This window comes from Grammomys surdaster, unplaced genomic scaffold (assembly GCF_004785775.1).
Source record: "Grammomys surdaster isolate TR1022 unplaced genomic scaffold, NIH_TR_1.0 125354, whole genome shotgun sequence".
NCBI classification, from domain to species: domain Eukaryota; kingdom Metazoa; phylum Chordata; class Mammalia; order Rodentia; family Muridae; genus Grammomys; species Grammomys surdaster.
The window spans coordinates 837,197-863,482 of record NW_021620226.1 but is presented as its reverse complement, the minus strand read 5'-3'; the positions used below and the strand labels follow the sequence as shown (position 1 = coordinate 863,482).

At 48.6% G+C, this 26,286-nt stretch overlaps 1 protein-coding gene across 1 annotated transcript in view; it reads right to left on the bottom strand.

Moving 5' to 3' along the window:
* Positions 1–3,884: 3,884 nt before the first annotated feature.
* The window catches only part of Dnai2 (dynein axonemal intermediate chain 2), a 26,584-nt gene continuing 4,182 nt past the window's right edge, over positions 3,885–26,286 (bottom strand). Inside the window, exons 4-12 of the mRNA XM_028785856.1 lie at positions 24,499–24,641; positions 22,744–22,857; positions 16,961–17,100; positions 15,456–15,578; positions 9,818–10,041; positions 7,756–7,891; positions 6,731–6,877; positions 5,220–5,447; positions 3,885–4,028 (exon numbers count right to left, since the gene is read on the bottom strand). Of these exons, the coding sequence (XP_028641689.1) occupies positions 3,885–4,028; positions 5,220–5,447; positions 6,731–6,877; positions 7,756–7,891; positions 9,818–10,041; positions 15,456–15,578; positions 16,961–17,100; positions 22,744–22,857; positions 24,499–24,641 (1,399 nt within the window). The remainder of the gene's footprint in view (positions 4,029–5,219; positions 5,448–6,730; positions 6,878–7,755; positions 7,892–9,817; positions 10,042–15,455; positions 15,579–16,960; positions 17,101–22,743; positions 22,858–24,498; positions 24,642–26,286) is intronic.

Sequence of the window (26,286 nt, the reverse complement as noted above, 5' to 3'; positions counted from 1 at the left end):
CTCTCTCTCTCTCTCTCTCTGTGTGTGTGTGTGTGTGTGTGTGTGTGTGTACTATTTTGTTCCCAGCACTGTGGTGAGTTCATGCCCTGGGAGGGTAGGTCCACATCTGTTTTCCCAACATTCCGTGGCTGGGACCTGGCTCAGAGCTGAGCAAGGTCAGTCAGTAAGCCCTCGACTTGGATTTCTCTGTGCCCCACCTGTAAGCTCCCTGTTGTCCTTGGCTCCCGGCTCAGCCTCTCAGCTCATCCACAGGCTGCAGAACTCTGGGATGCTTCCTTCCTCTTACCTTGGATGGGCATGACTGTCTCACCTTGGGAGCTCTTTAGCAGTCATCCACGGCTTCAGCCTTGTGGCCATTCATTCCATCAAGCTGGGGGAACACATCATTTGATTAAAATTGCAGGGTGACAGGGGCTTTCCTCAACATCCTGCTCTGAGGCTCCAGCACCCAGTGGCCTCCCGGATGAAAGGATTGGCAGCTTGTCATAGTATCCACAGGGTGCAGAAATGCTATCACAGGTTAAGCGGCATAGGATGGGGACATACAACTGTGTGGACACAGGCGTGTGACCACCTTCCACGCAGTTTACTGTGGCTTCACACCTAGCCTGGTGTTGGCATTTCCAAGGCACTCCTTTGACCTCCGTGGGCACCAGGCATGCACAAGGTATGTGTATCCATAGACAACAACATTCATGCCATAAAATAAAAACGACAAATCTTCTTGCAAAAGAGGGTGGGGGACACAGTTCATTTAGGCTGCTGGCAGCACCGATGGTCTGTGGCTGCATCAGCTGGTGTGTCAAGCTGCTGGCTCACATCTGGATGGAGCAGGAAGCAGCACGGACCAGGAAGAGAGATGAAGGCAGGCTCTCTGGGATAGTGCCACACACATTCAAGGTGGGCCTTCTCTCAGTTAAGCCTTCTTGGGAATGCCCTCATGGATATACCCAGGAGAGGTGTGTCTCCTGGGTGATTCTAAATCCAGTCAAGTTGACAGTGAAGGTTCATTGTCACAGAGGGAAATAGGCGATGGGTGTCAGGTGACTGAGACCAGTGCAGGTCATTGCAGTAAAGCTGGCAGCAGGGACACCACGTGCACAGAGCTCAGCAGCCCCTTGCCCAGCACTGTCTTCAGGCTCTCTTTCTTTCATATTTTTTTTTCTTCCCACAGTTCATTCTGGAATGTCATGTTACCACAGTGGCACCCTCTGTACCCACAGGAAAGGATTGTCAGGCTCCAGCAGGTGGCCCACTTTTGCAAGCACAAGCCAAAGGTCAGCATCCCAGAATAGTAAAAGGATGTCCTCCCGCTTTGAGTCCACAGTGATAGAGCCCTCACAGGGTTCTATCAGTGCCCAAGTCAACCAGTAGCTGTGTTCCCCCCACCAGCCCCAGACCACTCCATCTGACTGATTCTGCTCCAGACTAGGTTTCTGTGCCCTGGCTCTACCTCATTTGGCTTGTTTATGAGAGACGGTATCATGTAGCCCAGGGTAGCCTTGAACTTGATATGTAGCTAAAGATGAACGCCTGATGCTCCCGACTCTTCTGAGAGTCGGACTTGCTGGTGTGGCACCGGGTCCCCAGATTCTACAAGCACTATGCTTGAGAGGCAGGCACTATCCCTGCCCCCAAAAAAACAACACAAAAAACTGACGTTTTGGACAAAAGACCATTCTTTGTAGTAGGGACCTAGGATCTCAGGAACCCTGGAATGCTGAGTCATGTAGCACCCGGATCTTTCTGCTTAAAATGCCAGGAATAATAGCAGTTGCACTAATTCACAATGTCTCAGATGTTGCTCGGTGTCCCAATGGGACAAAATCCATCCCATGGGGAATCACACCTTTGGGAGGAGAGTCCCTGAGGGCAACACGAGTGGTCTCTGTGACCCCTTCTGCCCTCTTACAGCGAGGGCAGCCTCCTCCAGTTTCCTTTGCCTCTTGCCTGGATGGAACAGCCAGCAGGGAGCAGGGCCTCAGCTGAGCCCACCTGAGCCCAGAGCAGCTTCATGTGCAGAGTGCGATGTATGCCTGAGGCTCCTGAACCATGCTGAGCTGAACTCTTAGCTCTGCTCTTATTGAGACCCAGCTGTCCCTCCTGCTCTCTGTCACCTGTCACATCAAAGTCTAGCCAAATGCAGTGATCCCTCACTACTCTGGGCAAAAGGAATAGCCGATGCTTTCCTTCTGCAAAATAACCAAACACTAGTGTGAGGTCAGAGGTCACCTTTAGTGTCATTCCTTAGGGTGACATCCATCATATGCTGAAACGGTCTCTCACTGAACCAGGAGTTCACTGATCCAGCCAGGCTGGCTAGGCAGTGAGTCCCGGGGATCTGCCTCTCTCCATCCTCCTAGTGCTGGGATTACAAGTTCTTGGCACTATGCCTGGCTTCCATGCATAGGCTCTGGGGGACCAACCTTAGGTCCTTATGCTTGCACAGCAAGAACTGTACTGACTGAGCTGGCTAGCTCTCTGCCCCCTTGTTGTTGCTGTTATTTTTGTTCTCCTCCTTTTCTTCCTCCTCCTGTACTTCCTCCTCCTCTTTATCTTCTTCCTCTTTTTCCTCCTCTTCTTCTCCCTCCTCTTCTTCCTCCTCTTCCTCCATTTGAGACTGTGTTTCTCTGTGTAGCCATGACTGTCTTAGAACTGATTTTATAGACCAGGCTGGCCTCAAACTCACAGAGATCCACTTGCCTCTGCCTCCTCCATGCGGGGATTGAAATGCCACCATTTCTGGCAGGCACTTTAAGGTCTCTACTGACAGTCACAGAATCTATGTCACTCCGGGACTTGTAGGTGTACAAAGTTGTCTCTGAGATGCCCTCTACAACTATCTACTACTGCATGGAACCACGGCTTTGGGGCCCAGCCCAGTGCCTGCCCAAAAAGGACTCTGTGTAGTCCCCAGCCCACATTCAACTGCCTGAAGCTCCTGTCCCTGCCCCATGCCTCACCAGCTGTGACCAAGTAACTCTCCTAGAGCCTCCATTTCCCTGTCAGTAAAAGAAGGACTTCTCAAGCACAAACGTTCCAGGAACTTTGGAAAGGTTCTATGAGATCAATGAGAGGCCCCGAGCATGGCATTCATGACAAGTGTCCACTGTTGTTAATCACTGATTTAATGTTACAAGAAACATAGCAGTAGAAACAATGTGTGTACAGGGAGAGTCAGAGTCATCCTACCTACTCTCCGCACTTGGGGATGCCCTGCAGGTGTGAGTGCACGCAAGATGCCCCCTGGGGAGTTGCTTGGGAAGGTATTGTAGTCGGAGACAAAAGTTGTCTTCTGATTTGCAAGTAGGTGAGGGGAGGGGAGGAGGAGGAAGCGGAGGAGAGAGGAAGGGGAGGGGGAGGAAGAAGGAGAGGGAGAGGAGGAGGAGGGGAGAGAGAGAGAGAGAGAGAGAGACAGAGAGAGAGAGAGAGGAGGGAGGAGAGAGACAGAGAGATAGAGAGAGACAGAGAGAAGCTTGTCCCTGTGTAGATGCTCCGGAGGCCCCTGTGCCATGGAGGCAAGCTCAGCTGAACTCTGGAAGCTTCTGGAAAAAGGCATTGGTAACTACTCGTTGAATAATCCGTGATAAGCAGAATCTAGAGACCCATCTAAAGTCTGACTTAACGCTGTGTGTGTGTGCCCTGAGTCTGAATTAGCCTCAGGGTTGCAGAGGACAGGGGAGTTAGAGCAGAGACAAGCCCTACCCCTTCCTACCCTAGAGAAGGGTGCACTTGGGGCTTGGCCCAGTGTGGGCCAGTAGCTTGTCCCTGATCTGTCTCCTCCTATAATTACTGAAGAAGGAAACTCAACTTTTCACTTTCCAGATGAGATGGTATCAAGCGGAAGGCCAAGCCGTGGGCATGAAGGGTGGGCAGAGGCTGCCCTAGGTGGGAATGTCCTCTTGCTCTTCACCTGTATCTTCACCCGGGTCTTCACCCGCATCTTCACCCATTAGGCCGCTTGATTCTTCCTCATCTCCAGCAGGTTCTTCCACGACTTCCTCTTCGCCTTCCACACTTTTTTTCTTCTGAAGCAGAACCAGAAATGCTGGTGAGGGGAGGCCCTCCCTATTTCCCAGAGGTACCCTACCCCCACCCCCTACCCCCACCAAGACCAATGGCAGGGAACGGCTGGGAGCCTATAATGTCCATTCCAAGCTGGCCTGGCATGTTTTCAGAGTCATGGGATGGGGAAAGCAGCATCTAATAGCCAGACTTCTGCCATTTTCGGAGTAGGTGACCTTGAGCCTGCTCCATTTGGAGCAGCTTGCAGCTTGAGGGGCGGGGCTTAGAGAGAAGGGTGAAGGGAGACAGTGCAGAGAGGACAACCTTCATCATGGGGCGTGGCCTTTCTACCTATTTTCCTTCCTTCATCCCTCCCTCCCTCCCTTCCTCTTTCCTCATCTCCCTTCCATTTCTTTCTTTCTTATGAGGCTGACTCTTGCAATATAACATAGGCTGGCCTCAAATTGTAGACATTCCTGCCTGGGTGCTACACAGTGCTCAGGCTATTATAGCATGGATTACTCTTGCTGGCTTTGGAGTGACGCACTTTGATCGCCATCCCCTCCATGACCCCATGACATGACCAGTCTTGTTCAGAAGAGCATAGCCTGGCTCCATGGTTTTTCTGACATCTGGCCTTTGTCTCCTTCCTAGCTGGACCCCTAAGAACAATGCTGCAGATGGGGAAGATACTTTTTCTCTCAGTCCCCAGATGGTAAGCATGCACCGTCTTTACAGTGCATGCTTCCCTTTCCAGATGGAGCTGAGGAGCGGAGAGAGAGACTGGATGACACAGGTTGAAAATGCTTATGACCTGGGGCTGGGGAGGGGGCAGATGAGCAATCAAAGGCCACACTCCTGATACCTGGTTGGGCTCAACCCTTTCTTCCCATGGTTCTTAAGGCTCACACTCACAGAACCCGAGAGCTCTGGCTCCGGGAGCCCCATGTATGTTGTGGATGGATCTACCATGGTGGGGAGGAACATACCAGGAGGCATGGAGCTTCGGCCCTCAAGGAACCTGATGCCCCACGAAAGACAAATTTCCTCAGGGGATAGGAGTGAATCTTTCTTCTTACCAGTGGACAGTCAAGGATCCATCCCAGAAAACTATTGCTTCAAGGTTACCCAGGAGGTCAGAAGTTGGGCAGAACTCAGGCCTCACGGCTCCCTCCCTGACCCCAATCCATCCAGTCCCCTGCCGAGGTCCTTACAGGCTTCGGTTTCTTCTTCAAGGCCTCTGCCTCCTTCCTCTTCAGCTCTGAGAAGATGACCTCGAAGAATTCCTCCTCTGCTTTGTTGACCAGCTCGTCAAGGTCCAGGGCTGCCTCCTCCTCCTTCTGCTCATCATCCTTGCCCTCTGCCTTGCCTTTCTCCTTCAGCCGCATCTCACGATGTCTGGCCTCCAGGATCTTTTCCCGCCGGGTCTCACGTTCAAATATCTGGGGCAGACAGAGACAAGCTGGTGGCAAGGGAGGTGGGGTGTAGCTAGAAACCCCAGCATAGTCTGGGCTTCTATAGAAATTTGTCCCTGGTGAGGCCTACTGGGGGTCAAGGGCTAAACCAGGAATGGTGGTGCATACTTATGATCCCAGTGCTCAAGAGGCTGAGGCAGGAGGATTGTTGCAAGTTTGAGGCTAGCCTGGGCTACTTAGGAATATCCATCTAGGAAAATCTATGTCTGAGATGCTTTATTGTGTATTGAAGAATATTCTACGAAATTAAAAGGAAGTCAGTACATATTTGTATATCAAGTAAATTTATCTCTGAAAGTACATCTCCAATGATGTAAAGTTTTAACATTTGCTTTCAGATATTTGTATGCAAATGAGCCTAATTGAAATAAATTGTCCTGTGGGGGTAGGGAGCACAACTAAGCCAGATATGGTGGCATGAGGCCTTTGAGTCCAGAACTCAAGAGGCAGAGACTTGTGAATCTCCATGAGTTCGAGGCCAGTCTGTTCCACATAGGACAGACCAAGACTGCAAAGATCCTGCCTGGAAACAAACAGATACACAGTTGAACACAGGGCTAGGGATATAGGTCAGCAGTTGGAGTGCCTGCCTAGCCGAGATCCCTAAATTTAAATTGGGTGTGGTGGCAACAATCCCAGCACCCTGGAGGCAAAGACTGTGAGTCTAAAACCCAAGGCGATCACTGACCATGCATTAATCAAGCCCAGCCTGGAGCAGGACCATTGAGTTACCCAGTTCCAAGGAGCCCCAGACACAGGCGACAATGAAGAATGCCCTTTGGGGGTAAGACAATGCGGTGATCCTGGACTCCAACTTGGTTGTGAGGCCCCAGCCTCAGACACAGCCAGGAGGCTATCCCACCCTCAGCAGTAGGAACTTCAGTGCCAGGGAGTGTGCTCCAGGGAGGGGAGGAGGTAGTGGTAGCTCTCAGTGCCTCTCTTATCTGCCAGGTCAGTGTCATGTGACTTCTCTGTGGTCGTCTGCTAAGCCTTCAACTGAGAGGCTCTGCTCCAGAAAGTTCCACTGTTTTTACTCTATCAAACCAGTGCGACTCACAGCTTGGGTGCACCGAGTGACCATGTCAGCACTACTGGATGCTAGCAAGCAAGCAAGGACAGCAGATCTGACAGCTTGAGGACACTGTGCTGCCCTACCCAGTAACGGCAACCCATTTTCCCTAACTCGGTCTCTGTGTGACAGGCTGGGCGGGTCAGGTCGTGTACACAGTAGGCCTCGTCCTGGCACTCACAGAAGAAGCTATGTTCTTCTCGTTCCTCTGCAGAGTGGAGAGACTGCTGGACACCTCCAGCAGAGTGGTCGTTCCAAGCTCGGAGCCGCAGGCGATGAGACACCCAGTGTCCTGAACCCGCAGGCAGAAGAGCGGGTCATCACACACCTGTGGAAGGAGCCGGCAGAACCAGGTAGAGTTGGGGAAGAAAACCAAAGTCACACCTATCCTATTATCTGACTCTATTGGACTACACCGGGTGACACACCCTTCCACAGTGGATAAAGATCACTCATCACCGAGACCTTGGTCACTAGCCCCAATGTTAGTCTAGCTGCATTATCTTACGGATCTCCGACTCCCTGGTCTCCCCTGTCCCCAGCCAGCGGGTCTCAGCTACAGTCTGCTAATATCGGCTGATGGGGTAGCTGCAGAGGACCCAAATATAGGGATTTAGAAGACATACAGTTAGACAGGGGAGAGAATGTTTACTTCTCTTAAATTCCCTCCTGTTTTGTTGTCGTTGTTTGAGTTTGGGTCTCATGTAGCCCAGGTTGGTCTTGAACTGACTACTTAGACAGGGGTGACCTTGAACTTCTGAAGCACCATGCCTGGTGTACACAGTTGTGGTGATAGAACCCGGGGCCTTGTTCGTGCTGGGTAAGTGTCCTACCAGCTGATAAAACTTGTTTCTTGTGCCGGGTGAGAAGCTCCGACTTGAAAGCTAAGCCAGGAGGACTTGACCACTGCCTGGCACCCCAGCCCTTCTTTTCTGTTTACATTCCCGAGGGTGATTCTTGTACGTCACCACAGCTGCACGTCCCTGGTCCCTCACTTCTGCAGAAACCCATACTGCCAAGGCCAGAGCACAGCTGGCCAGAAACCCAGACTATTCAGGTACACATACCCAAGAGCAGGAGCAAGACACACACACATACACACACACACACACACACACACACACACACACCTGGACCCATCTAGGAAGGACCCCAGATCACAAGGGCCAGAGTGTATGGTGGGGCAGGGGAAACCACACACGTGACCTTCAGGCTGAGGGCAGGGTCACACTGCTTGAACACCAAGTCCCAGATGTCCAGGGTCCCATCCATCTTGGTGGTGAAGAAAACAGCTGGTCTCACAGGACTCCAGGCTCCATCAGAGAGGTAGGCCATGTGGTACCTATAGGAGCCAGGGTGGTGAGTCAGGGACCCTGGGGTAGAGGGATAGAGCATAGGGCCCACGGCTATGATCACTGAAGCTCTCCTAGGGGCCAGCGTCTCTGAGTCTTTCTGGGTAAAAAGCCTTTTCGGGTCTGACTCTAGCATGCCACCCTTACCGATGGCTTCCAGGTGAGTTTAACAGGGATCTGGGGATGTGGTTCTCCCCATGGGCTGGGCATTGGTATTTCCCACAGTGTCAGACCTGACGGAACTAGGCTCCACTGTGGGGTCCCAGAAAGGACATGCCCAGAAATTCATTTTTTTTTTTTTTTTTTTTTCTGAAATGGAGGTTTGCTATTATTTCATCCTGGCCTTCATCTGGATTTTCAAAGGGTTGTTTGGTGGACAACTTTGTTTAATGATCTTTAAAACACATTTTTATGTGTGTGTGTTTCATGTGTGTATGAATGTGTATGTGTGCGTGTGAATGTGTACGGTGCATGCATGACATAGCACACATGCAGAAGTCAGAGGATAACTTGGAGAAGTCAGTTCTCTCCTTCTCCCAAGAGAGTTCTGGGGTCAAGCACAGATTGTCGCACTTGGCAGCAAGTGCCTTTACCCACTGAGGCAACCTACCAACCCAAACAAAAAGTCATCCTTCACCAGGCAGGGTGAAGCCTACCTCTAATCCCAGCACTTGGGAGGCAGAGGCAAGCGGATTGCTGAGAGTTTGAGGCTAGCCTAGTCTATAGATTGAGTTTGAGGCTAGCCAGTGCTACAAAGAAAAACTCTGTCTGGGGAAGGGGGTGAGTTATCCCTCAGGGTCAGTCAAAAGTAGGTGAAATATTTTTGCATTTCAGACCTCCTTTGCTACTAAACTTGTAAACAATTGGGCCATAGTAGAAAGAAAAAAAAACGAGAATTTTTATTTTATTTTATATTTTTTAAAGAGAGTCCCACTGTGTAGTTCTGACTGTCTTAGAATCAGAGAGATCTCGCTGCCTCTATCTCCTGAACACTGGGACTAAAGACGTGGCTAGCATGTCCATCTGATTCTGGAGAGTTTTGAAGGCAGTGCGGAATTTTTAGTATTAAGTATATCTCATGGGGACATAATATTGATGGGGCATATTTATACTAAAAATCTTTCATTGTTGTTGGCTGGGTGTGATGACACAGGCTTTTTTTTTTAAACTTTATTTATTTATTTATTTATTTATTTATTTATTATAAGTACACTGTAGCTGTCTTCAGACACCCCACAAGAGGGCATCAGATCTCATTGCAGATGGTTGTGAGCCACCATGTGGTTGCTGGGATTTGAACTCATGACCTCTGGAAGAGCAGTCAGTGCTCTTAACCACTGAGCCATCTCACCAGCCCATGACATAGGCTTTTAATTGCAGCACTTGGGAGGCAGAGGCAGAGTCTTAGGATTTCTCTTACTGTGATCATGAGCAAATTGAGGAGGAAAGGGTTAAGGGTTAATTTCATCTACACTTCCAGGTGACAGATAGCCCATCCAGGTAAGTCATGGAGATATATATATGTATGTATGTATATATGTATATGTATATACACACACATATATATATACTCCCCCCCCCCGACACACACACACCTTTCTGAGACAGGGTTTCTCTGTGTGGGCCTGGCCATCCTGGAACTCAATCTGTAGAGCAGGCTGGTTTTGAACTCAGAGATCTGCCTGCCTCTGCCCACTAAGTGCTAGGATTAAAGGCAAGCACAACCGATGCCCAGCGGCAAGACAACGTCTTTCCATGTAGCTCAGGATACTTCAAACTTGCAATCCTCTTGCCTCAGACTCCAGAATGCTGGGATTACAGGTATGAGCCACCACGCCTTGTTTAGAGTCTTGCTAAACCAAATCTCTGAAGTGGGCCCCTGCATACCCTCTTCTTCTTTGGAGCCCTCCCCTTACTTGGTCCACATGATAGATGACTCCCGACTGTCCTCAGACCAGATGCGGGCTGTCCAGTCACCAACAGTCAGAAAGTTCTTTGGGTAGAAGGGGTTTCTCTGGAGGGCATAGATGGGGCCGTGGTGGCCATAAAAGGTGCAAACGATCTTCTCGGCTGGTGTCTTGGCCTTGCGGTTGCAGGAGATGACAATGCCTTGTTCGGTGCCCACCATGAACTTGGTTGGCTGTGGAGAGGAAAACAGAAGAAGAAAGTCCATGAGCTATCATCCCTGGGTTGGACCCATGTGACCAGAAGCCTGTCTGGGAAGCTCTGCTTCAGCCGTGTCCAGGCTGAGTCCTGTCCCACTTCTCAGCCTCATTGTGAGTCTTCTTGAGGCTGGCATACTTAATAACGGTCTCCTTGGCTCTCCTGGTCCCTAGAGGGTCATCAGGAGACTCTGCTACAGGCATTACTGTATACACTATGCAGTGTGTGTGTCCGTGTGTGTTTGTGTCCATGTGTCTATATAGTTTATGTGTACAGTGGTTTATGTATATGTGTATCCGTGTGTGTATGCAGTTTATGTGTACAGTGTGTGTTTGGGTGTATGCTCATGTGTGTGCATGCAGTGTGTGTGCTTGTCTATGTGTGTGTGTTTGGTGTGTCCACGTGTGTATATTTGGTGTGTCCATGTGTGTGTTTGTGTGTGTCCATGTGTATATATGCAGTTTATGTGTACAGTGTGTTTGGGTGTGTGTCTGTGTGTGCGTGTGTGTGTGTGTGCTTGGTGTGTCCATGTGTGTATATTTGGTATGTCCATGTGTGTGTATGCAGTTTATGTGTACAGTGTGTGTTTGTATGTGTGTCCATGTGTGTGCATGCAGTATGCATGTATGTAGTGTGTGTATATGCAGTTTGTGTGTACAATGTGTGTTTGCATGCATGTGTCCATGTGTGTGTATACAGTGTGTCTGTGTGTATGTGTCTGTGTTTGTATGCATGAATGTGTGTGTTGTATATTTGTGTGTGCAGAAACCAGAAGAAACTTTGGGTGTCTCCCACTATCACTCTGCCTCATTCCTTTGAAGCAGGGTCTCTCACTGAGCTTGGATTCTTGTTTTTCAGATAGGCTGGCTGTCAGCAAACCCCAATCCTCCTGCCTCCATTCCCCCGCTGGAGTTAAAGGCTAGCAGGTGCTTTTAAACACTAGGTCACCACTCTAGCCCCAGCAAGTGTCCTGTCATAAAGATTTTGGATATTTATTTATACATAGAATAAAGGAGGCCCAGAGTAGACCCAGTGTGTCCCTACGAAGAAACTGCATCTGACCTGAGGGTGAAACTGGCCCAAGCTGTCACTGAGAACTCAGGACAGGTGGCCAGCCAGCAGTGAGGAAGCCACCTGGTAGTCAGTGATGCAAGTTGTCTCGCCCAGATCTGGGAACTACAGTTGTGCCTCCTCCCACCAAGCCTGGAAACTTACCTGTGATCATCTGTGGCAGGGCCGGAGACCTGACTCAGCACCACTTCTTACCAAAACTGACAACCAGAGCTTGGTACCCAGAACCCATGAGGGAGGAGAGAGCCAGCTCCTGCTGAGTTCTCTCTGAGACCTCTACAGTTTCATTACACACACTCATACACACACACACATGCACACACACACACGCACACAGAACACACACATACCCCACATGCATGCTTGCATATGCATGCACACACATGTGCACACACATATACACACATGCACACATACACAGAGTACAGCATATATTCATACATGCTTGTGTGCATGCACATGCACACATGTGTACACACATGCATGCTCACACACATGCACATATGCACACATGCATGCACATATGTGCACACATACATCCACATACAAAGATACTTTTTTTTTTTTAACAAAATAGGAGTATAAAAACAAAATAAGGACAGGGCTAGGACCACAGCTCAGTTGGTAGAGTGCTTGTCTAGCAGACATGGAAACCGGGGTTCAAACCCTACACAAACAGGCATGGTAGTGCATTACTGAAATTCTATCTTCAGGAGGGGAGCCAGGATTAGAAGTTCAAGGTTATCCTCAAATACTTAGCAAGTTTGAGGCCATCCCAGGCTATATGAGACTCTGTTTCAAAAAGAAACAAAGAAAGAGAGAGAGAAAGAGAGAGAGAGAGAGAGAGAGAGAGAAGGAAAGAAGGAAGGAAGGAAGGAAGACAGTTATGAGCCTTCTCCTTAGAGCTCTCTAGAGGAAGCAATGTCATAGAGGTACAGAGAGTGCTAAGAATTGCTGAGATCTCAGGGAGAGAGACACGGGGACCTGTTTTTCTCATAGGTACAGTGTTGCAATTTTATATTTTATTTGTTCTGCAAGAGAACTAGTTTTTTGAGGAGGAAACTGTAGGCTTCATTTTGAACATTTGAAAATCAGTTACAACGAGAGCTGGCAAAAGGGCTTGATGGGGTTTTGTTTTTTTGATACAGGGTCTTACTATGTAGCCTTGGCTGTCCTGGAACTTTCTCTGTAGTCCAGGCTAGCCTTGAACTCACAGGGCTGCCTCTGCCTGAAGTGCTGGGATTAAGGCATAACCCACCAAGCCTAGCTTTTCTGGAAATTGTAAGAATGACCAGATTCCTTTGAGGAAGAACCATGTCAAAGTGTGAGTCAGCAGAAGCCACACAGCTATGAGGAAGTAAAATGATGCTCATCAGTAAGACGGCAGGCAGGGCTCCTCCCCACCCAGGCTCTTTCTATTCTGTCCGGAAGGTAAATAAAATGTCACGTCTTAAAAAAGAGCTTTGAAAGATGGGGAAATTCCAGAGCCAGGTGGTAGGGATGGTTACACTACAGTGTGAGTGGGCTGGGCACTACAGAACTGGCCCTTCAAAGTGGTTAGCCCAGACACAGTGGCACACACCTGTGACCCGGCACGCAGAAAGTGGTGGGGGAGGGGGACCAGGAATTCAAGGTCATGAGTCTGGGAGACAGCTCAGCGGGTAAAGGCTCTGACTGACATGCTTGACTACCTGAGTTCAGTCCCTGAGACCCACACAGTGGAAGGAGAGGACTGATTCCCACAAGCTGTCCTTTGACAAGCATGCCTCCACTACACATGGCAAAAATAAATTATATATATATATATATATATATATATATATATATATATATATATTTATATATTTATATATTCATAAACTCAAGGCCAGCCTGGGATACAAGGGACTTGTCCAGAATAAAAAGTAAGGGGAAAGCTGGGAGGTGATGGTGCATACCTTTAGTCCCAGCACTTGGGAGACAGAGACAGGAGGATCTCTGTGAGTTTGAGGCCAGCCTGGTCTACCGATCGAGCTCTGAGATAGCCAGGGCTACACAGAGAAACCATGTCTTAAACAAACAAATAAACAAACAAACAAACAACAAACAGTTAAGCAGGGCTACAGAGATGGATCAGCAGATAAGAGCACATGTTGCTCTGGCCAAGGAGCCAGGCTTGACTCCTGACACCCACTGCTGGCTCACGGACATATTTGTAACTCTAGTTTCTGGGTATTCTCTTCTGACCTTTTCAGGTACCAGGATTGCATGTGGCATACACGAATGGGGGCAGAATCCTCATACACAAAAGTAAATAAATGAATAAATATAAAATAAATAAATAAATCTTTAAAATCAATGAATAATAATGGTTAAGGAAGTAGGTAATAATTTTATGAGCTTTAAACCATGAATAGACTAGTGGCTTAGTGTTGAAAGGTTGGCCCCAGGTTCAGTATTCAGTAACAAGAGAGAAACACACACACACGAGAGAGAGAGAGAGAGAGAGAGAGAGAGAGAGAGAGAGAGAGAGAATACAAACTGAGCTACTAATGTTGGATATGAAGTAAAAAGACCAAATTTGAGGGGCCCTGAGAAGCCAGCCATTAGGTCAGGCACAGTATACCGTAAATAGTCAGGGACAAGTCCCCAGCCTGTTTGCCTCAGACATCATACAAGGTGGAGACAGAATCAGAGCTTGGGGTTCAAGTCCCAGCTATACCATGTGCCTGGGCATTCAGCTTACTATCACCAAGCAGGGATAAAATCCCAGCCTCACAGGAGCATGGCGGCTTCCGATATCTGGCAAAGGCTGTGTACTCAAGGAACGTCATGGAGAAGAGGGGACATTACATTTAGCATGTGACCTAGGGATCACAACATGGGGGCACAATGCCTTCTTAAACCCTTCCAGAGAGACTCTGAGTCCAGGGTCTCCTCCTACTCCAGGGTGAGTGGCCTGTCTTCCGGCTTGTCGTTCCGGCATTTGAACTCTGACCTTCAGCTGAGGATGCTGGGAGTAGGTGTGAGGGTGAGCCAGCAACTGACACCTCCAAGGACGCAGGAGTGGGGCCACCAAGCGTCAGTCTCAGCCATTTAGAGGAGAAGCCAGCCTAAGGCATGACCCATCTAGAAAGAGATTTTCTTGCCTTGATTGGGGTGGGGAAAGTGTTCATTTTCTTTCTGCTTCTGACGCACACTCACGGCTGCTCTGTTAGACTCTAAGGTTTATATTTTCTTTTTATAGGTTCCTGGTTTTGTATGTTTGGGACATGGTCATGCTCTGCACTCCTGGCTGGCCTGGAACGCTCTATGATCTCAGTCGGTTTTGAGTTTTCAATGATGCTTCTGCTTCTGGCTTCAATTCTGAGTTTTAAAGTTTTCATTTATCATGATCATGATCTCCCTCCCTCCCTCCCTCCCTCCCTCCCTCCCTCCCCCTCCCTCTCCCTCCCTCCCTCCCTCCCTCTCTCTCTCTCTTTCTCTCTCTCTCTCTCTCTCTCTCTCTGTCCATGAATACCATGGCCCACTATATATAAGTAAAGGTCAAAGGACAATTTCCAGGAGTCAGTTTCCTTCCATAATGGGATCCAGGAATTAATTAAACTCAGGTCAAGTTTGTGTAGCAAATGCAAAAGCTCTCTCTCTCTCTCTCTCTCTCTCTCTCTCTCTCTCTCTGATTTCCTGTTTTCTGTTTTGTTATTTATTTTGACTAAAAAAAAAAAAAAATCTACCACCACCACCACCACCAACAAAACCCAGAACCTCAAACTTGTTATTTATGACTTTGAACTCCTGATCTTCCTGCTTCCAGCTCAAAGGTGCTAGGATTACAGTCATGCACCTGGCTTTTGGAGTTTCTTTATCATTTCTTGTCTGCTGAGACTTGTCCTAATCGGGTATGTACTTTTCCACCAGGCTTCTCTGTTCTTCCTTTCTTCCTCAACACCCATTTATTTCCCCCTACTCCCACCCCGAGGAAGGGAAATGACCAGCCTAGGGCCTCAAATGAAGCCTATGCTGTCGGGATATTGGTTCTGGGCAGAGATCTTCCCCTAAAACTGAGCTTCTCTGGTTTTAAAGCTCGCCCTCCTCAAAAGGGTGGCAACAGCAGCCTTCCTGGAGGTGCTCTGCCTCCCCCTGCTGGAGGATCGCGGTAAAGCCTTCACAAGGCGTAAGGCTGCCCGTGGAAGGGAGGGACCGTCTCCCTGCTTCTTCTGTACCAGCCCATGCCTGTTTGTAGCCCTAGCAAGTGAAGTTGAGGAAGAACAAAAACAAAAACAAAAGCAAACAAAAATCGAAAAACAAAAAAACTCAAAACGAACAAACAAAACTACCCACCAAGGTAGACTCGAACTCCAAGGAGATGGCGCCCAGGGCGTTCTCCAGCTGCTCCTTTCTGGAGATGTCCATAATGACAACTTCAGTGGGCTCACTGATCTTACGGATGTCCCACCACATGACCTGGCAGGGAAGGACAATTGAGACCTTGAAAATCCTGATTATTCCCCCCCACTCCCCCCCACTCTGCCCCAAACCATCCAGGGGCTCAAAGGATATGGGACCAATGAGAACAAACATATTTTTAAGACTTACAAAGGTAAACGGTATAAAATTCAGATGCAGGTACAATAAAGTATTTTCTATAAGATTTTCCCTAAGGCCGGGCGGTGGTGGCGCTCGCCTTTAATCCCAGCACTTGGGAAGCAGAGGCAGGCAGATTTCTGAGTTTGAGGCCAGCCTGGTCTACAGAGTGAGTTCCAGGACAGCCAGGGCTACACAGAGAAACCCTGTCTCAAAAAACAGAACAAAAAACAAAACAAAACAAAAAAGATTCTCCCTATATAGCAATAGCCAGCAAGACGAAAACTACACACAGGACCCAGGCATGGTAACCTATATTTGAAATCCCAGCACTCGGGAGGTGGAGACAGAGAGTTTAGGAGTTTGAGCCCAACCTGGACTACATGAGATCCTATCTTTAAAAATAAATAAATAAGCATACATATTCATTGAGCTAGCATTCCCAGCAATATATGCTTTAGATTTGTCTAGGCACAAATGTACTTCTTGCTCTTCCTTTTCTGATGCTAACAAAATACAAGCCCTTGTGAAATAAAGCATAGCAGTCCTACACCAGGCCATCAGCAGGCGGCACAGAACCACACTTCGTGAAATTTGAAGTGGCTGCTGAGTAGGTCCAAGGAACACAGCAGGTACAAGACAGGCAGGAAAGTGTGCGAAGCAAATTGGGGGAGGGAGGAGAGACAGAGACAGAAAGGGAGAGAGAGAGAGGGGGAGAGGGAGAGGGAGAGGGAGAGGGAGAGGGAGAGGGAGAGGGAGAGAGGAGAGCGGGGCATTTGCTCAAACATGCAGACAGCATCTCTCAGGGCAGACATAGAAAACCGATATCTGGGGGAGGGGCTGGGAGGTTGTGGACAGGAGCCATTTCAGAGACTGACTGCCGTCTGACTCTTTGGAATTTTTTACTACTCAGTGTTAAAACGGGGAGAGGTTAGGGCAGTGGGGTGTCTCAGAAGGTAAAAGTGCTCACTACCAAGCCTGAAGACCTGAGTTTGATCCCCGGTACCCACACGGGCACCAGGGCACACAGCACTGCCCCAGAATAAGTTTTATTATCCTTTCTTTTCCTTCCTTCCTTCCTTCCTTCCTTCCTTCCTTCCTTCCTTCCTTCCTTTTTTTTTGAAAGAGAGGACTGGAAGTGTGGCTCAGTGGTAGATGCTTGCCTCTCATGCATGAGGCCCTGGGTTCCAGCCCCAGCACTGCACAATAAAATAAGTACTGGAAAGCAGAATATAAGACAGTGTTCTCTGGCCGGGTGGTACCTGCCCATCCGTGGACGCTGAGAAGCACTCGGTGCCTGTCTTTGACTGCAACCAGATGGTGCCGTACACCGGGTCTCGGTGGCTGAACTCAATCGTGGAGAGCTCTGCCACCAGGCTGCCCTTCCGGGTGTCCCAGCAGGCTGACGGGGGAGAGAACGAGGCTGTGAACTCAAGTGCCCGGAAACACAAACTGACTAAACCTGGAGTAAAGCTTTTCCGTGACCTGGGAGAGTTGACACTCTTTGAGTTAGAGGCTAGCCTGGTCTACATAGCGAGTTCCAAGCCTGACAGGGCTACATAGTGAGACCCTGTCTCAAAATACACAAAAATAAGACACAAGAAGATAGTCATCAGATAATGTGTGAGACCTGAGGCCTGTTCCAGAATGTTCTGACCCACCTGCCTGTTGTTCTTTACCGATATTTGGCCATTGGAGGTGGGTGAGGATTCATTTGCTTTGTTTTGGATTCTTGAGACAGGGTCTCATGTAGCCCAGGCTAACTCCAACTTGCTATATAGCTAAGGATGGCCTTGAACTATTGACTCTCTGGCCTCCACCTCCAAGGTGTTGGGTTTATAGACTTATGCTGCCAATTAGGGCTCCACCATGCTACCCGAAAACCCTTGGTTAGTGGTTTTCTGTTGTTGTAATGTTCTAAGAACTTTGTGAAACTGTTTTCAGATTGGGACTTAGTGTCTGGAGTAAATCATCCATGCTCTGGATCACAGACATCCATATTCGACTCCAGAATGAACTGTCTCTCATTTCCCTTTGAGGTAAGAGCTCCGTTTGGGGGTAGTTGTTCGTGTGTCTGTGAAGGAGGCGCCATTCCTTGTCTGGTAAAGGCGTCCAGTTGGAGGAATAATGCTTCTGAGTTTACAAATTATCTGGATTTTTAGAATCAGGGCTACATTCAAACCACCCTATATAAAATCTATACCAGCCCCAGACAATCTACTGCAGAGACTCCTGGACTGGAGGCTCCATTTATTCCATGATGCCCGGCCATGCTCTGAGCAACACCTTACACCCTGGTGAAGCGCATGGGACCAGGCTCCGTGCTGGGAGAGGCTTGAGTGGGGGCAGGAGGTGGAGAGGCTGCTCTGGTCAGGGAAGGCCTGAAAGGAAAGTGGCTGAGAGCTAAGGTTGAATGCCGAGCTAGCCAAGCAAAAGTGTGTGGCCAAGTTCCAAAAGGGGTGTGGCCAGGATCTTAAAGGGGTGTGGCCAGGATCCAAGGCAAGGAGAAGCACAGGCCCAGGCCCTCCAAGGTAAGGCCGTCTCTTTGCTGTATGAACATGTCGTTGCAAGCTACTCATGGAGGGGCAGCTGGAGAGATGACCCAGTGGGTTAAGCTTCTTGTCGTCCAGCCAGATGACTTGGGTTTGATTCCTGAAATGTACCCGTTAGCTCACAACCATCTGTAAATCCAGTTCCGATGGACCCTATACCTTTTCTGGCAACTGGACATACATAATATGGTACACACATACACGCAGGCAAAACACTTATTAGTTAATTAACTAATTAATTAATTAGTCTAAAAGTTGATTAACAATAATAATAAAAATAGGGCTGGTGAGAGGGCCCATCAGGTAAGGGTGCCTGACTCTCACAGCCCGACCACCCAAGTTTAACCCCTGAGATCCACTTGGTAGGAAAGAACCAACTCCTCCTTCAGACTGTCCTCCGGCCTCTACATGCTCCCTGGGGTATACATGCACCCCTCCCACCCAGTAAGTGCTAAAAATGTGAATTAAAAATAAAAAAGAGGGCAGGAGAGACAGCACATCAGTTCAGAACCCTTGCTACCCTTACAGAGGACTAGAGTCCTGTTCCCAGCACCCACCCTGGATGGTTCCTGGCTCCCTGTAACCCCAGCTGCAGAGGATACCCACACACAGACAAACACACATGTATGACATTTTAAATGATAAAATAAAGAGGACACTGGATGGTGGCCCGGTGGTTACGAGCGCTTGCCGCTCTAGCAGAGTTTGGAGTTTGGTTCCTAGCATCCAGAGTGGATGGCTCACAATGCCTATATGCAGCTACAAGGGATCTGATGGCATTTTCTAACCTCCTCATACACACCCCTACACACACACACACACACACACACACACACACACACACACGGCACATGCTGTTACACACACCATAACTAAAAGAGAATTAAAAAACAAAAAACAACTCATGGGCTCATTGAAGTCTCTCCTGTGACCCCATATTTGTGCTTTGCCAACAAAGGGGTGAGGTCTACCTGTTTTCTGCCCTGAGGTATCTGGCTTTCACGGCACCCTGAAAGCCATCAAGGACCCACAGAGCCATTTCCAGAAAAGATGATTTTATAAGCCGGCCAGTGTGCTTACTTACTCATAAGTTTTGACCTAGTCTTTCCTAAATCCGAGACCTTTATCCTTGGCCAGGCTAGGTCCACAAATGTATTTCTTTGACTCATTTTTCTGCAAAGCAGCACCCCAGGGTGGGTCCTGTGATCACAGATGTCCTATGGTAACAGAGCCCCAGAGCTGAGCTGTTCTGAGCCAGTTTGAAAAGCCACTGCCAGGGATCATGAATAATGAGTAAGGAAGGCTGCTGAATAAGTCATGACATTAGCTTCACTGTGGTCCTTATGGCTCAGAAAATGGATAATATGGCAGGGAAATGTATGGGGCCCATAGCTATGACACTCCCCTGGGGAGGTGGGAGAGAGAGAGAGAGAGAGAGAGAGAGAGAGAGAGAGAGAGAGAGAGAGAGCGCTTTTCCTAAGGAATTGAGTGTTTAAGGCCAGCCTAGGCTGTAAAGTAAGACTCTGTCTTTAAAACAAAAATATACTAAAAGGCTGGAGAGGTAGCATAGTGGTTATTAGTATACACTGCTCTTGCAGAGGACCGAGTTGGGTTTTCCAACACTTACACTGGGAGGCTCACAAACTGTGACTCTGATGCCCTCTTCTGGCTGTCAAGAGCAGTACACTCTGGTGCACATACCCACACATATACATAATCAAATAACAAAAGCTAAGATAAAAACAAATCAGAAAAACAAGAGTAATTAAACCCAAAGCAAAGCTAAGCAAAGTGGCTCAGACTTATAATTCCAGAGCTTGGAAGCTGAGACAGGAGGATTAATGCAAGTTTGAGGTCAGCCTAGGCTACACAGTGAGTTCAAGTCCTGTATGTGCTCATATAGAGACCCTGACTCACAAAATAAAATGCTAAATAATTAATTTAAAAAGAGGCAGGGGGTTAGTGAGATGGCTCAGCGGTTAAGAGCACTGATTGCTCTTCTGGAGGTCATGAGTTCAAATCCCAGCAACTACATGGTGGCTCACAGCCATCTGTAATGAGATCTGACGCCCTCTTATGGGATGTCTGAAGATAGCTACAGTGTACTTACATATAATAAATACATTTTTGGAAAAAAAAAAAAGAGGTAGGGTTGGTGGCACATGCACCCAGGAGGCAGAAGCAGTCAGATCTCGTGAGTTCAAGGCTAGCCTCGTTTACATAGTGAGTTCTAGGTCATCGAGAGCTACACAGTGAGACCCTGTCTCAAACAAACAAAAATAAACACTGGATATGGAAAGCAAACCCAGCATGTGAGATGTGAAGGCAGCAGAATCAGCAGGCTGGACTATACCACACACACACACACACACACACACACACACCTCTGAAACTACAACACGCGTGCACACACATACATACACACACCTGAAACTACAACACACACACCCCTGAAATTGCAAAACACACACCTTTGAAAGTACAACCTACACACAGACAAACACCTCTGAAACTACAACTCATACACACTTGAAACTATTACATACACACATACACTCGCACATACATACACACACACCTGAAATAATAACACATACACATATATACACATACCTAAAACAATAATACACACACACTCACACACACATACATACATACACATACCTGAAACTACAGCACACAGACACATAAAAACATATACACACACACCTGAAACCACAACACTCACACACACACACACACACACACACACACGAAACAGGAAATGGAATAAAAATTGAAGTAAAAAAAATAAGTGAACGAAGAAGAAGAAAAGAAGACACTGAGGAATGTAATTAAGCCAGATGCTGGTTCTTAGGAAACAGATCAACCTCCTCTTGGCTGACTAGGAGACAAGAGACAGAAGCTCCTTGACGAAACGCAGAGGAGAGTGCCAAGCGGCATGTCAGGTGACCTAATGAAAAAGTCGCTAGAACATCAGAATCTGCCAACGCAGATTCAGAAATAGAAGCCTAGTGTGGCGACACACACCTATAATCTCAGCTCCTGGGAAGTAGAGGCAGGAGGATCGTAAGTTCAAGTCCAGCTTGGGCTACATGAGACTCTGTGTCAAGAAGAACATGAAGTGGGAAAGAGAAGACGTGGAGGGGAGGGACTGGATTCATTCATTAGCTTCCAGGGCAAAGGTGCTTGCCGCCAAGCCTGACGACCTGAGTTCGATTCCCAGAACAAGCATGGGTAAACTTGAGAATTGATTCTCACAATTCTTCTGATTCAGGTGTTTGTAGGCACACACCAGTGCCCATCCCCCACTCCACATCCTGCCTGTTGTGTGTCACCCAGCCCATTATGTCCCCCTAGCCATCTGGGGAATTCAGCTGTGCCCCTTACAAAAGGATTATCCCAGCCAGACCTGTTGACTGTGTATTCTGACAGAGGGAGGGAGAGTCAGGAGACCCTCCCCTGAGTATCTGGCTGCCCCTCCCAGGGATAGCCTGTAGGGGAAAGATCACTCAAACCTCCATAGCCCCTCCCCTAGGCTCTGTAAGGAAGCCCAATAAATGTCTCAGATTTTACCTCAAGTTATCATTGGGACCTTGGAAAAGGAATCTCTCTGTCTCTCTGTCTCTCTCCCAATAAATGTAGCATAAATAAGTAAAAAACAAACAAACATCCTCCTGTGTTTACTTGGGACCTAGTGAGAGGAAATGTGTTGCTGGGGGCCAGCCTTACTTCCTGCTGAACCCTCTGCTTCCTGGTGGGCCTGACTTGAGAAGCCCCCTTTGCCAGCTCCTTCCACCAGCAGAGACCAACCCACTCCAGCTGCTGTACTGTCCCTACCATGATGGGCTGTTCCCTCAGGAACTGGGAAGCAAACTGACTCTTCTCCCCTTAAGTCTCTCCTCTGAGACATTGTGTGCGTCATAGCAATGGGCACACAGGAGGCGACACTTCCCAACTGCGTGTACAAATCACCCACAATCATCCCATGTTTTCCAGACACCTCTCCCAAGATGGGACTCCACAATGGCCCTCAACTGTCTACCGCAGGCCCTGGTACTTGATTTTATTTGAACTATCGCTTTAAAAAAAACCCTATATTTTATTTATGTATTTTGCATGTACAGGTGTGCAGCTGCATGCATGCTGTAGCACACACGTGAAGGTCAGAGGACAGCTCTCCTCTCTGTCCACCATGTGGGTCCCACAGGCCAACTCAGGTCGTCAGTCTTGGTGACAGGCACCCTTACCCACCAAACCGTCTCCCCAACCTGCATTATTTTTTAAACCTTCTTATTTCCTGTTGATGCTAGACTACCTCAGTGATTACGACTGGAGGCCAGCCCAAACTATCAGCACAATCCTGTCTCCTAGGTGACCGCAGTGGTTAGCTTCTAAATGGCCCACCTGCTAAGTCCAGGCTCAGCCCTGATGGATGTGTGTGTGGGTTAGCAGTACCCTGGCTGCCAGCGGCAGGGCGGTGTCCTCCTTACCTATCTGCCCATTGTAGCACCCCCCCAGGAGCACATGGGAATCCTTGGGGTTGTACTCCAGGGTGACGAGAGGAGATGATGGCTTCAGGGTGAGCTCAGGTCGGTTGGGGTTTTCTAGAATGAAGAGGGCCAATCAGTTCAACTCCTTCAAGCAAAGGATGAGGAAAACAGTAGAACAACAGTCCTTCCCCTTCCCTCTGGTCTCTTTTGCCTGAATCTTGGCTAGTGGCTTTATTGGGTTGGGGGTGGGGAGATCGGGATTGGGGCATATATTCACATTCTGAATTCCAGTTCTAGTCCATTCCCCGGGTTTGGTGTGAAATGAAATTTTGATCCTAGGGTGTAGAGAGTAGATGCGTCCTGAGTGGATGCGTACGTGTGTGCTGTTGACGTAGGTGCAGCCATGCCAAGGACCCTAGAGTTTCAGAGCCCTGGAAGAACGACAAAACCTCACCACCACCTTACCCCCCACACCCCTTGCCGAAGTTTTGGAGGTGAGGCTCAGAGGGAAATGGCAGAGCCTTCCTCAGTGGACTGAGAGGAAGTGTTGACAGTGTGCGCAGAGAACGTCTAGCATAGCTTTCGTCTCACCAGACACTTGTGGTGTGAAGACCGCTGCCCTGCAGAGATCACTCCTACCGAGATTAGCTAAACCCGCCTCCATGATCCAGGAGTGTATAATAACCCTGCCTGCTTGTTTATGTGTATGTGATAACCCTGTTCCGCTGTATCCAATGACCCCAAGTCTCTGTCCTATTCATACAATAACACAATGAGCTTCCGAGATACTGAGATTTCTCCAGCAGAGAGTGCAGACCACCCCACCTCGGCTTTTCAGCCTGTGTTCTTCCTTCACCACTTCAGCCAGATCCAAATGGATCCACAGAGGTTTTACACAAAGTCTGCTCTTGGGGCCACCAAGATGGCCCAGCAGGTGAAAGTGCTTGCTGCCCAAGCCCGGTATGACCTGTGTTCAGTCCTCAGAGCCCAGAGAAAGGTGGAAGAAGAGAACTGACCCCTCAATTTTGTCACCTGACCTCCAAACGTGGACCATAACACACATGCTCTCTCCACAAGCAATTATATATATACATACACATACACATACAAATACAGATATACATATATATAAAATCTCTCTCTCAACTTCTTCCACCTAGGTGGAGATGTCAGGTCTGTGGACCATGGCTGAAACTGGAGCCACCCTGAGTGAAGGCAGCCTCCAGTCAGACTTTGATGACCTGTGGAAAGGAACGGACCGTCGGTTCTGAGTGGTGTCCCTACACTGAGTGTCGCTACCATAATTCCCTGTGGAAAATGGTCTGTCACTGTCTGCGTGAATGAAAGTCAACTGTCAGGAAAGGTGGGATGGTTTCTCCCTGGCTTGAGCCCTCTCTTGGTCAGGTAGGAATCCTTCTCATGTGGGGATCTGTGGATCTGGGGTCCCAGGTTTCCTGCTCTTAGTGCCTCAGAAGTTGGAGTTGGGCTGGAGTGTGGTGTCGTACCTGTCTTGTACTCACCAGGCTGTGGGGTCTATCCCCAGTGTAGGAGGCAAATGTCGAGTGGACAGGAGCTTTCTGGATCTGGTTTGGCTCTGTGGAGGTGTGCCTGCCTGTTCCCACATGAGGAAGAGACAAGAGCTTTCCTCTTATCCCTGGTGCCCCACTGCGCAGGGTGTCTTTGACCCCAAGTTTTGCTGACCTCTGACCTGGCCCCCGCAGTCCTCTCTGACAGGCGGAACCACCCGTTTCTCACCCAGGTCCCAGATGTAGGAGTCATGGCTCATGCTCAGGGGCGCACGCTGGAACTTCAAGCAGGAGTAGGACACTGCCAGCTTCTTGTTACCGTCAGGGTGCCAGGAGAGGTGTGTGGCTGTCCGCTTGATGTCCTGAGGGTCCCTGGAGGGGAAGGCAGGGAGAATGGGGAATGGAGGGAAGGGTCCCCCAATTTTGTGTTTGTCAGATTCCTTTTCAAAAATAATCCAAGTAGGTCTACGCAACTGCATTCACTTAGAAATTGATTTTACGAGGTTGAAGCTGGACAGGGGGTGGCTCCTGCCTGTGACCCAATACCACCCCAGAGGCCAGCTTAGGCTTCAGAGTACAGAGACCCCATTTCAAACAAACAAACCCCAAGCCCCCAAAGAGACCCCAAAGTTGACAAGACTCTCTTAAATAGAAAATCAATCTCAAACTCTACCTAGAATGTACAAGGAATTAGCCAGGAAGCAAATGAGTGAACTCTAGAAGCTAACTTTTTTTTTTTTTTTGGTAGCAAGTTCTCATGTACCCCAGGTTAGCCTTGAACTAAGGATAACCTTGGATTTCTGATCTGTCTTCCTCCAGTACTTAGATTACAGGCATGGACCATCACACCCAGTATATAAGAAACTGGGACAGAACCCAAGGCTATGTACATCTTAGGTACACACTGCCAATGCAGGCTGTGTCCCCTGCAAGATAGTATCTGTGTGTCGGACAGATCTGATACTACTGTGTGTCACCCCGAAGAGCTTTAGTCTAACAATCTAAATGTTTAAAGTAGCGGCTCACTATGTAGCTCTGGCTAGTCTGAAACTCACTCTGTAGACCAGGCTGGACTTGGACTTACAGAAATCTGCCTGCCTCTGCCTCTCTAGAGTTGGCATCAAGGGGCATGTGCTAACATGCTGGCCTGGTTTAAACACTTTTACCTGATGAAAGCTTTGACTGGGAGCCTGAGTCCATGATTATCAGCACAAAAGCGGTGAGAATCCAGCCCCTTCCTTATTTGCCAAAACAAGTTTAAAATTCCTGTCCAGGTAGGCATGGCAGAACACCCCTATAACCCTGACCTCAATCCTAACAAAAGAGGGAGGGGATGGGGATGTAGTCTGTGCCTACATGCAGGAAGTGTTGAGTCTGAGCCCCAGTCCTACATAAAACAAGGGCTGTGATCCCAGCACTTGGGAGGTAGAGACAGAAGGATCAGCAACTCAGGTCTAGTGTTAGCTCCATAGTGAGCCTAGGCCAGCCTGAACTACAGGACAACCTGTCTCAGAAAGAAAGAAAATTAGGGAGGGAGGGAAGGGAGGAGGGGAGGGAGGGGAGGAAAAGATTCAGAGACATAAACCCATTAGTGAATGAAGAAAGCCAGACTAAAGGGGCCACAGAGTGTAAGGCATTGTGCAGATTGTAGGAGGTGGTGATGATAAAAAGACCAGAGGGTACCAGGGGTTGGAGGGCAGGAGAATGAAAACCTGCTCTGCACTGTTGGTCCAAATCCACAGATTATGAGGCCCAAGAGTGCCCCCTGGTGGAAACTATGGCCTCTGCATAGCAGGGATTTGGTTGATTGGTTAACTGGCTTTCCTTTTTCCTTTTCCTTTTCCTTTTCCTTTTCCTTTTCCTTTTCCTTTTCCTTTTCCTTTCCTTTTTCCTTTCCTTTCCTTTCCTTTTTCCTTTCCTCTCCTCTCCTTTCCTTTTTCCTTTCCTTTCCTCTTTCCTTTCCTTTTCTTCCCTCCCTCCCTCCCTCCCTCCCTCCCTCCCTCCCTTCCTCTCTCTT